The sequence below is a fragment of the Gallinula chloropus genome (assembly GCF_964237585.1).
Source record: "Gallinula chloropus genome assembly, chromosome: 7".
NCBI classification, from domain to species: domain Eukaryota; kingdom Metazoa; phylum Chordata; class Aves; order Gruiformes; family Rallidae; genus Gallinula; species Gallinula chloropus.
In genome coordinates, this window is record NC_140092.1 from 13,136,758 (window position 1) to 13,148,838 (window position 12,081).

At 43.7% G+C, this 12,081-nt stretch overlaps 1 protein-coding gene across 1 annotated transcript in view; it reads left to right on the forward strand.

The window, feature by feature from the left end:
* Window positions 1-1,042: 1,042 nt before the first annotated feature.
* The window catches only part of NWD2 (NACHT and WD repeat domain containing 2), a gene marked incomplete at both ends in the record, with an annotated part of 55,644 nt that continues 44,605 nt past the window's right edge, over window positions 1,043-12,081 (forward strand). Inside the window, one exon of the mRNA XM_084267070.1 lies at window positions 1,043-1,193. Coding sequence (XP_084123196.1) covers window positions 1,043-1,193 — 151 coding nt within the window. The remainder of the gene's footprint in view (window positions 1,194-12,081) is intronic.

Here is a 12,081-nt window from a genome sequence, read left to right on the forward strand (position 1 = left end):
CCCCTCTGCTTTGCTGCCAGGTCCCTGCCCGCCCGCCCCTCCCCAGGAGGTTTCTAAACTCCGCGGCTCGCCGAAGGGCCGCCGCCCGCTGGGGCTGGGGCCACCGCACCGCGCCGCGCCGCCACCCTCCAGCGGGGACCGGCCCGCCGCGCCCCCCCGCCCCGGCGCACGGCGGAGCAGCGGTCCGACCCCGCCGCCCTCCTGAATATTTCATCGGCGCTGCCCGACGGGATGCCCCGCCACTGACTGCTGCAAAGGGACCGCATCCCGCCGGCTGCTGGTCTCGCTGCTTCCTTCCTCTTTCATTTTTCAAACCGGGGCTTTTCATTTATTCCGATAAATAAATAACTGATTAAAAAGAGAAAGAAAGAAAGAAGAAAGCAGCAAGAGCATCCCTTTTGTATCTGAGCAGGTGGGACTCCTGCGCAGGCGATTACAGAACAAAACACAAGAAGGGCTCTGAACTCTTCCCAGCCCAAAGGATGAGCCGGCAGCAGTTTTCCTATAAAAATCCGATCTCGGGGCTGTGACAAACTCGGAGGAGGGAAGGTGCCGCCAGCCTTTGCCGGAGACGTCCCCGCTTTGGACACCGCAAACCCTCGTGGGCGGAGGGGGAAAGCCTTGAGACTCGCCGGCCCGACCGCGCAGCGGCTCTCCCGGCCTCCCGCTGCTCGCCGGGGCCGCGGGCCGGCGGCGCTGGGGAGAGGGCAGGCTGCAGCCGTCCCGCCGCCTCCGCAGCGCCCGGCACCGCTCCACCGCAAACTTTCTTACCGCTCCCTCCCTGCCGCTCGCCGCCGCCGGGGAGCGGCGCGGGGGGCGGCCGACGCCTCGCCTCCTCGCAGCCCCCGCGCCCAGGCGCCGGGCGGCGGCCCCAGCCGCGCCGCCGCCGAGGAGGCAGGCGGCGGCCCCGGGCAGCCGGAGGGTCCGCATGGCCGCTGTCGGCAAGCCGGTGGCGAGCGCCGCTGCCGCCGCGGCGGTCCGGGGGCTGCCCTGAGCCGGGGCCCGGCGGCCGCCTGCGAGGATCGCCCTGCAGCGCGGCAGCATGTGGCCGGCCGGGGCGGGCGGCAGGCTGCCCTGCCCGCGGGACGCGGCGCTGCGGCGGGCGGCTTTCTCCGGCAACCTCTCGGCGCTGCCGTCCCACCTGGTGCCGAGCGGCAGGAGCGTCCGCGTCTTCATCAGCGCCAACCCCGAAGGTAACCCGCGGCCCGCCGGGCCCCGCCGCTCCCCACCGCCCGCCCCGCAGCTCCCCCTGCCGCCCGCAGCGCCCGCGCCGCTCCCGGACCCGGCCGCCGCCGTGGCGCTTCTCGCTGCTCCCGGGCGGCGCCCGGCGCCCTCGCTCAGGGGGTCGGCGGCGTGACCGAGAGCGGCCCCTCGTCCTTCCGTCCGCTGCCGGCCCCGAGGGCCGCCGGGGCAGCGCCCACCGGGGAGCTGGACCGCTCCGCCCCGCCGGGCGCCGTGAGGGGCGGCGGGGTGGGCGGTGTGGGGCGAGAGGAGAGGCGGCTGGGGCAGGGGGGTGGCGGGGCGTGTGGCCCCGTTCCGGGCGGCTCGGTTTGCTGGGTGTCGATATACGGGCTCGGAGCGGGGGTTCGAGGCGCCGATGCGCTCCGCTCCTGAAGTTTTATGCCTGTAAATGACACGCTGAAAGTCATCGGGGGGTCTCTGTTTTGCGATGTCGGAGCAGCACGGGGGGCTCGGGACATGGAAACTGGCTGCTTTCCAGTGACTGGGGAGAAGCTTTTCCGGGGGGATGTTTTGTGGAGCTCTGCTGGGGGAGGCTGGTTAATAGAGTTTCCGACTGATTTCATAGCTCAGTCTCCGCCGGCTGAGGCTACATACAGCAAATGCGGTCCTTTGATCCCGGTCATGCTCGGCTTCTAAGGAAGCGTGCGCTGAAAGCTGCGGTTTTGGCTTAATAAAGTGGGGATGGCATGCTCGGTATCTGAACTAATTAGGCATCCTGCTACCTAAAGCCTATTTTTAACATTACCCTTTGCTACGAGGAATTTGCATGCGTTCAGGGGGTGTCATTCCCACTCATGAGATTGAAGTTGCTGAAGCATTCCCACTTGAAGCACGGAAATAATAAATTAAGCGTTTGCACCTATAGCATTTCTTGTCTGTAGAAACGAGCCCACTGTATTCACAATTCTCCTTCGCACCACCACCCACCGCCTTCCCCCCCAACACTTGTAATTCAACAATACTGTCACCTTTTGTGCAAACATCAGCGAGCTGAGAATCATGCCTGAAATGACAAAATAGTTTGGATTTTGCAGTGAAAATTGTCTTGGCACCAATAGTTACGCGAGCATGTGAAATAGCTCTCACAAGCAAAAAAAGTGGGCACAGTGCTGCCTTGAAGAATTCCCACACCTCCAGGTCTTCTGAGTTGCTCTTGACACAAGGAAACTCTCCGCTCTGGCATCTGACATCCCTGTTTGTTCAAAAAGACACCATTCTTTAGGAAGGGTGTGAAAACGCTAGCAGTTCATTGTTGCAGTGTAAGTGAAGATACAGAAATAGTGATAATTAAAAAAATAGTACTTGGCTCTGGAAGAAAATTGGTGTGGATTTTTAGAAGATACGTTTTCATTGGAAATGGATTGCTGCCAGCGTTGCCTTAACTGGGGAGCTACTGATGCTTCCGTAGTTGGCGTGAAAGGCATTTAGGGTGGCTTGGTGTAGTAGCTAGATATTTGCTAAAATTAAAAAAACCTAAACCACTAAGCTCATTCTGAAAGTTGGGGGTTGAAGCCATGTGTATCTATGTGCAGAACGTTACCCTTGAGTTGTTGTTTGTCAATTTCAGCTTTAAAAAAAGACCAAACCAAAAAAAAACAATGCCAAGAGGAAGAAAAGAATTCATTCATTTTAGGATTATTTACATTAGCTTCTTTGACAGATCACATGGTCCCAGTGATGAACACTACTTGTGTCCAAAATTGTATCTGCAACATTGCTCCGGCTTCCAGAAACTGTAGTGTTGGGCAGAAATTTGGGCAGAAAAAAAAGACAGGTTTTGATTATGAACATTTAGGGGCTCTGAATGATGGGAAACAACCATGCCTATTTATCAGTACTATCAGTGACACAGAAGTATTACTAACTGCACGTGGACTTATAAAAATAGTATATGACTGCACAAGGAAAAATAGTCTACAATAAGATTTAGATAACATCTGGTAAAATACTTGGAAATAAAAATACTGTTTGCAAAATACCTAGAAGAGTTCACAGTGCAAGAGTTCTGGGGAAAAAAAGGTTAAATTCTTCCAACTTAGCATATTTAACCCCAAACCACAATGTATATTTGCATATTTTCAGCATATCACCGCAGTTTATACCCATTCTTCTTGAAAGGGACTGGGAATCCCCAGACTTCCATAGTTAGAGGTGAATACCCTCAGCTATGCTCGGTATATCTCAGAGCTGGGGTGCTAAACAAGCTTAGAGATTAATCCTGCTAACAGTCAAAGAAAATTTTATCTACATCTTAAAGGGTACCAACTAAAAAGCAGGTTTCTTGAACTATATCAATATAGTAAGTGTATATTGAAGAACTCTAGCATGTCAGTTCTAGGTCTGTTCTTTCCGAGCATACTTCAGTATGACTGAAATATCTCATGTTTTTATTATGCAAATAGGAAAATGATTATTTGTAAAATTTCTTAAACAGAAATCCCTAAAAAGAACAATGAGAACAAGCATGGGTAATAGGAACAAAACTGGTTCATTTAACAGTCTCTTTTTCTAGAGGAAATTCTATAGATAAGTGAAACTCTGTTTTCCCCTAGCAGTTAACAGTATTGCCTTGGTCAAATTGTTGATATCAATTAATCAATGTTCATATCACTGAAGATGATTGGATCTTTAAAAACATTAAAGTTGCTTTCCTAATTGAATATAAATAAGTGTTTTCTCATTTCAGTAGATATAAGCTATCAAACGTCTTTTCAATACATATTTTGGATAAGAGAGGATAAAGATTTTAAGTAATGTATTGGTTTTCTCAAGACATTTTTATTGCTTCAGAGTGAAAAGCAAGTTAGAGTCACCTGATTGCAATAGATTTTCTTGCTGTTTCGTGTAGAACTCTGTGGACTGTAACAGCAATTGGATAAAGATAGTTTCTCTGGTACTCAGTAGTGCCTGTATAGGTTCGTTCCCTTAACATACAGTTCCTATTAAATACAGTAGGTATAAACATCGATACGGTCGAGTTACGTGGAGCTGTGACACCAGCCTTACAGAGGTTCAGAACACGGCAATGAGTCTCGTCACTACTTCGGACAGAAAATTATTTGAGTAAGGAATTACATGGTGGTATAAGGCAATGCTCCTGGTTGCAACAGATGCCTTCACAGGAGTTAGAGATTTGTTTTGAAAATGAGATGCTGTGGATTGGAATGTACAGTGAAAACTCTGGTAATTTTGAAATCTCTTGACTCTTCTGAAAGTGGGGAAGTCATGGAGCCCTCTGCTAGTTTGACTTAAGGTCTAGGTTTTGCTTCAATTAGGTAATCAGTAATTTTTTACTCCAAGCTCTAAGTTTTAGTTGTGAAGGTGCCTTTCTGTAACACAGTAGACAAATGAACGTGCTGAAGAGGATTATGTGTATAAAGGCAAATCCAACGCACGGGTGGTTCCATTGAGGACAGGATGATAATACCTTTACATAGCATCTGAGCGTGACCTGGCATAGGTAGTGGTAGCCAGTCTTATCACAAAGTGTAAACAGGGTTGCATTTAGCACTTCACAGGGGAAGGATGCTCCCTTTTCCATCCATTATTCCAGCTGCATACTGCTCCCTTCCTCTGTGCAGCACCTCTGCATGCTTTCTAAGTTCCAACACAGGATTGTATTCACTAGATCTTGACAGTTTACTTTTTAGCTGGTTTTATAGCCACTGAAAACATTTCTGTTTTGCAAACAGAAACAATTGTGATGAGATCATGAACAGGCTTTTATTTAACAGCCCTTTTGAATGCAAAGGGCTATGTTCCTCATGGGTTTGTGCCTTCAGTACCCATTTTTTAAAACTATAAAACCAACTACATATAAAAAGCCCCTAATACCAGATTTGGGATTATTAACAATCTTAAGTATGAACTCCTATTTATACATGTAGAAATGTAGAATGAGGATCTTACTGTAACAGGAGATACCTCTGATATTGCCGCTACTTTAATGCCCCCATTGTACTAGCACAGTACACAACTAACATGTACTGTCAGAGCCTCCCCAGCTTCCCCACCGATTGCGTGAGTGAGGTTTCCTTGTCCTGCACTATTGAATGGGTTTGAGTTCATACAGTCTGTGAATGGGTTTATCATACAGTTTCCATTGCTGTGCATCATCCAGGATGTTGTATTAATTTGAGAAACACTCATTTCTAATAAAGTACAAATGTTTGGTGCCCGATTATGTATTTTATCACGATACTCAAAGCAAAACTCTCACCTGCGGTCAGTTTTGCTGACTTTAGAAAAGGATTATTCCTATAAATAGTGGTTGCAGAATGGGTCTTACCAGTGGTTTTGTTTGGATCTATTGTTGCATGCTGCTTTGCAGGAATTCCATGTATTTTGACACGTGTTGATGTACATGTGAAAGAAGGAAAACGTTGCGTGCGTTTGCAGTTCAGTGCTACTGAACAGGCGGGTGGGTAGCTCACAACAGATGAAGAATTATGATTACTTCACTTACAAAGTTATGGCCATATGTGATAAGAGAAAGGCATAACTTTGCATTCATAGCATGTTACAGGTGTATTGTATTATTTTTACCTGAAATGCTGTTTCCCTTAAGAAAAATGTAATTGAGGAAGTGTCAATGTGGAAAAATACTCAGAAGCCAGAATAATGCTTAGTTAACGATGGTCCATTTTGGCCACTCCAAAATTCCATATAGTGTCCCTACTTGGATACATTGCATGAAGATATTTTTATAAAGACAATTTTATATAATCTGGGTGGAATTCATTCCTTAGCTAAAGGAAAACACAGATGTTCAAGTGTATGAAATTGCAAGGGAGGTGTTGCGGAGATGTGGAGACAAATAACTCCAGGACTTTTTTTATGTTAAGTGTTAGTTCTGGTTACCTAACTTTGTACCTATTTATGGTTTTACGTGACGCACATCACTGTAGTGTTTAAGAGCCACAAACCCAGCTACACTTGGGAAAAGTTCAATAATTTTCAAAGTTCAGTGTCTCAGAGTTTGGGAGAGCAGCATGGTTCAAGTATTCTGGGTTTGGTATGAGCCTTGATTTGAGATCTGTGTTATTTCAGAAGGCCCAGAGGTCAGCGATAACTATAGTTCATTAGGTTGAGAAGAAGGCTGCCTACCATTTTCAATATTTCTGTCTCTATGCAATGGTTTCTCTTTCCTCTTGTGTCACAGACCAACTGTGATGTTGGTGTGGTTCAGCAGAAATCAGGATGTGGCTCTCTTTGAGACTATATGACCAGGTCTCATGTAGACTTTCACTTCTTTTGCACATCAGGGCTGGTAGATCTCAAGCAGAGCCAGTACAAGATGATGTTTTGCTGAGCAGATCCTCAAGCCTTTGTTCCTGTTAGAGGAAATGCTTGCTTTGGGCTAGGATGGAGACTGAATTGAAGTTTATTCTGCCAGACACATAAACATGAGAAACTGTGAGTAAACTGTATGAAAAAAAAACCCTGTTGTTCATGTCTCCCTCTTCTTTTGTGGCTTCTTTGCTTGTGCAGCCTGGGGTCAAGACTAAACATTTACACTAAATGTACCAAATATGGTGGAAACATCAAGAACTTTTGCTTAATTTTCAACATTTTTTTAATTCATGTACTTGAAAAGTAGGATAGTTTGTTTGGGCTTGTTCTTTCTTTTTGATATTTAGATATAAAGAGTTACCTAAACCCCTTTCCTGCTAAGCAGCATCTGGAATTATCAGCACCAAAAAGTTGAGATTAGGTATTTACCCCATCTACTTAAAAACAGCACTTGATTTTTTTAATTGCGTGACCATTCTTTTTTAATTAAAAAAATTATTAAAGTTGTATTTTTCTATTATTTTTGTATGTGTGTCTGTAGTGTGTGTGTACAGGCATGCACACTTATACCCAAATTATATAAAATAGTATAAGCTGTATCAAATGGATATATAAAACTCAAACTATATGATTATAGGCAGTTTTCAAATTTGTTTCTAGGACCTCTTGTGAGAACTGGGTATTTATGTTCAAAGGGCATCACTCGAAGCAGCCACTGTAGCATTACTGAAGACCAGCCTCGGGTTTGTTAAATGCTATTGTAAGAGTAAAAGCTTTCCAAAGGGGTATTGGTTTCATCCACAAGTAAACTGGCAAACATTCAGGGCTGTATGCACTTGCAGCTTAGGTTCTGTGACTGTTTTTCTTAGCGTTAAAGAAGTAATATTAAAACAGAGCAGAACCCACAATTTGTTTTCTTCCTTTCCAACTTTGCAGATATTGCTTTATTTCTTCAGATGTATGCTAGATGAATGCTAGACTGGTTCCATATATTGTAGTTTATGTATGTATACATCCATGCATCTCTCTGTAAAACTAGAAATGCAGAGCAGTCAGTCGGGATGTGCGCAGGACACTGGAGTGTGCTTCATTTTTGTGCAAAACAGCCTTCCTTCCAGTGACAAAGAGGAACTTACAGCCCCTGTACACTCCACAGTTTCTTCGTACACTGAAGGAGAAACACTGGTGCAAATTCCATGTGATACTAGTTTCTCAAACAATCTGTTAGATGATGGACAGCAGCAGTATTGAATCGAGTCCTTGTGAACTGTTCCCTCAGCAAGGTGTGAGCATTAGCTTGTTACGAGAGGCAGCACCGTACCGGCGGCGTTACAGTGCCTTCCTCCATCAGCACAAGGGACCTTCTTTCCTGCCTGATCAAGGGCAGTGGGATGACCTCCCAGCTGAGCAACAGCCTGCTGTGCAGCAGGTGAACAAGGATTTCCAAGGCTGCATTTCAAGGAGACCACACATATTCTGTTGTGGGATTTCTGTGACCATGTAAGGACAGCATAGGGTTCCTAAGTTGGCATCCTCTCTCTAAGCTTATGCAGTGACATAACTCCTGTTAAGCAACTTATATCCATGACTGTGTGGGCATATGCATGTGTTCACAGATGCATAAACACATGAGAAAAATCCTACAGTAGACTTTAAGTTTGGGGGAGAAGTTTAAAATATTTATTATGGAAGGAAATCTTTAGATCAAGGAGTTACTGAACTTCTAATTCAAAATATGAGGGCAGTGCCTAAACTGCAATTCTTTTCACCTGAAACAAATGAAACTTCTTTGAATTTTCATCCACTGAAAGAGCATTTAGTGATAAGATATCCTTTCAGGCTGCAAGAATAATACGTAAGTAATATTTAGCTACCAGTAATTTAAGGTTTTAATATATTGAAGGTGGTAGATATAAATATAATGTAGTCATAGGTAGTCATGTATATGGAATACAGAGAAATCTGGCAGGTTTTAATATAGGCAGTGCTGTTCAAAGCAACTGCTTTATCCCCTTACTGGAATTTTAATTAAAGAAGGATAATAATAGATAGAGGACCCAATTTAATCATGGTTGTGCCAGTCCAACTCGAAAGTAACTGCACTGGCCTGTTGCTACTCTTACTAACCAGGAAGAGGCTTTCACTTCCAAAATCTTTAGTTAAACGGGAAGTAGCTAAGTCACTGGTAGCTGAAAGCAAGGTGAAGAGGAGGGAGCCCTGAGTCAGTCCAGAGTTCCATGTGCATGCCAGTAGGCAAGGAGGAGATGTACCACATTGAACTCCTGTAAGCCACCCCACCACCATGAAAATTATATACCTGCCTGTTTCACCTGGTCTTAAACTCCCTCTATAAGCATCTGCTAATGCCCATTGCCAGAGAGAAGATGCTGTGCTGGACAGACCAAATGCCTTACCAACTACAGACATTCCTGTACAGAACCTGGATCTAGTAAAACTGTTAAAAATGCACTTGGTGCCAGAAGCTAGAATGGCTAGAATAGCCAAACTGCCATGCTGGACGTTCTCCAGAGTCATGCTGTTGCTAAGTATCAGTCAATGGGACTGATCAGATAGCTGAACAGATCAGATTTCAGATTGTCAGACACTGAAAAATGCTCTTGTACAACCTGCGTTTGCTTGGGGTGGCACAGCTGCAGTCTTCAGTATGGTAGCATGCCTCTGTGGTATGACTAAATACTGGAAAACGTTTAGGAATAGATTCCAGTTCACCCTACTAGCAATTGAGTACCTTTGCAGTCTCACCTGTGTCCTCCAGCTCTCTGTTACCCTTCCTGAATCAGGTTTTGAGACATGCGGTTGTTACAGCGTGTGTATGATACACAGCAATGGTATTTGTAAATTTATTATTTAGAGTCTCTCATCAGTGAGATTTTATAAAACATTAAGATGAAATGAGGATTAATAACAAAGAGCTCGCTCTGAACAGCCTTAGTTTCAGAGAGCTTCCCAGCTGTAGCGGTTGCTGTTGTCGGGCATTTCTGAAGCCTAGACCCTTTGATGTGTTCGTATTATTAAAGTGCATTTGCATTTCTTACAAGCTACAGCCCTTCATAAAAGTATAAAACAGACATTCAGAAGCATATAGAAGTTCAGATTTGAAAGTAAATGGCTTGTGCAAACCCTCCAAAAAACCCCTTAAAATGCATAATGGCTTCAGTGTATACATTATCTGTTAGTATTGTTTATTTGTGTTGCATAATGTTGATGCCCAACCAGGTGACGTAGGAAGAAATGGCTGGCATTTTAGAATGTATGCAGCAGAGAACTTCATACTGTTTACACTCAATATTTATTCACAAGTGGTCTCACTGACTGCATTTTATTAGGTTAATATTACTGTTAAATGATTGAGAAACATTAAATAACCATGTGGGTTTAATGACTTGAGACGAGAGGGGTTATCCATTGGTTTTATGCACATCAGCTATCATATGTCAGATAAACAAGGAGCAAATGCAGTAAGATCAGACACAGTGAGTTAGAACAAAGGAGCCCAATGCTCCTCTTCTGACCCTGGCAGTCTCAGATGCGGGACTCAAGAATCGCAATAAAGGCAAAATGATGAAGATCATATCCCTGTGTTTAATAATCAATGAGGTCCTTTGCTTCCATGATTTTTTCTAGTTGCTTCACTAATTAGTCAGTAGTCTTGGTACTTGTAACAGCCTTTCCAAGGCTTGAGATGAAATTATTGTCCAGTGAAATGCCTAATCCTGCTAACTTTAGTGGGAATTTTGTATGAACAAGAACATATATATTCAGCCAGAAGAGATCTCAAAAAACAAAAGTGGAAATATCTGTGGAGTATGGCTACCTAAAAGAGTATTTCTATCCAGAACTATCTTTGTGATGATCCATTTTTGTCTATCTGTATATGGAAAGAGAGGTTAATTGTGAAAGCCTAGTTACGTGAATGTCCTTGTTTTCACAGGGTTATTAAAATGGAGCCATACTAAGAAATAAGTAAGGAAATTACAGTGTTCAGTAATCTAAGGAGCCTGTGGTATGAAGTCCAACCTAAAGCACTCCAGTGTGTCATGTAGGACTCTAATCTTAGGGTTATTTTATTATTGAGTTTTCCACACCTACCTGTGCCAGCATGACATATCTAGAAGAACTTGCTTTACTTTCATAATCATAACAAAAATAATGTGTGACTGGTTTATAAGGGCTTTACTTTAAACAAAAGGCTTAATCATTTTATTTTTTATACCTCCTGTTGCTCGCAAATTCTAGAAAAGGAGATCAGAGGAGAAATACTTTCTTACTTGCTAATAATGCTGGTGGCTAGACGCATTGTCTGTACTGTTCTGGCAAGACAAAATTATTTGTTTTGAAGAAAATGCCTATTTTTCTCCTTCGTTTTCCACCTGTAATGTTTTTTGGTCGCTCAGATACCAAGACCAGTGAGCAGTGTTAATCCCCTTTTTAGTAGCGGTTACTGGTAAATGTTAGGAGAGCGAACGCGTCGTATTGCTGTTTGATAATGTCTTATATATTTATTAGATTACATTTAAATGTGATGAAGATTTATGCAATGCTTTTGAAGCAAGAAGCATTCGTGTTTATGTTGTCCCTAATTTGGCATATCAAGACACTAGCGAAGTATGTATGATGGTTTACTTTGAAATGCAAGTCATTTACAGCATGGCATTATAAAGAATTAAGCAACCTGTGGTGAGCAAAAGGAGTGCTGCTGAGTTAAATGACATGCCATTTAAACCAGATATATGTGGCCATAACAGTGGTCTGAGAGACCAGTCAGTTATTTATTGTGAAAATCACAGACTGGGAGGCTCGAAGGGACCTCCTGAGGCCTTCGGATCTGACCGCCTGCCTGAAGCAGGATCAAACACACCTGTGCCATTCCTGACAGAAGGTTGTCTGCCTCTTCATGAGGGTTCCACTGATTCCCAACCAGTTAAGAAAATACATGGGAAAACAGACTGTACAGTATGCTGCTGCTCTTATCCCTTCCATAACAAATGGTTAAAAAATCTGTGAAAATCTGCTTAGAATGAGTTTCACTAACTTTCACTAGGGAATGTCATTATTCATTTCTCAAATCCAGTTTCTGCTTCTTCATCCTTTTGCCAAGTCAGGAAGCAGATCTATGCATCTCCATACAAAAGATAGGTAATACAAAGCAATAATCTCCCATGATTATTATGGATGCATATGGAAGCTTTCCTGAAAATGTGGCATTTATTTCCTGTGGTGGTTTATTTATGAATGGGAGGGAGAGATTCATTTACAGGATTTCTCTTATTCACCTGATGATTTCTTCTCACGTAGGGTATTCATTATATTATTGGCATTCTGTCAGATTTGTTTAATGTCAGCCAAAGAGTTAAAAATACTTTTCAAAAGAAACACAACACATGTAGAAGACCCGCAGATTATCTTATATTCCTCCTTTCTTTGGGAACTAAAAATGCAAATGATCTCCTTACACCCCACCTGTTTTAATTATTAATTTTCTGTATTCTACTTTCTATAACCAACCATGTGTATTAGTATATAATT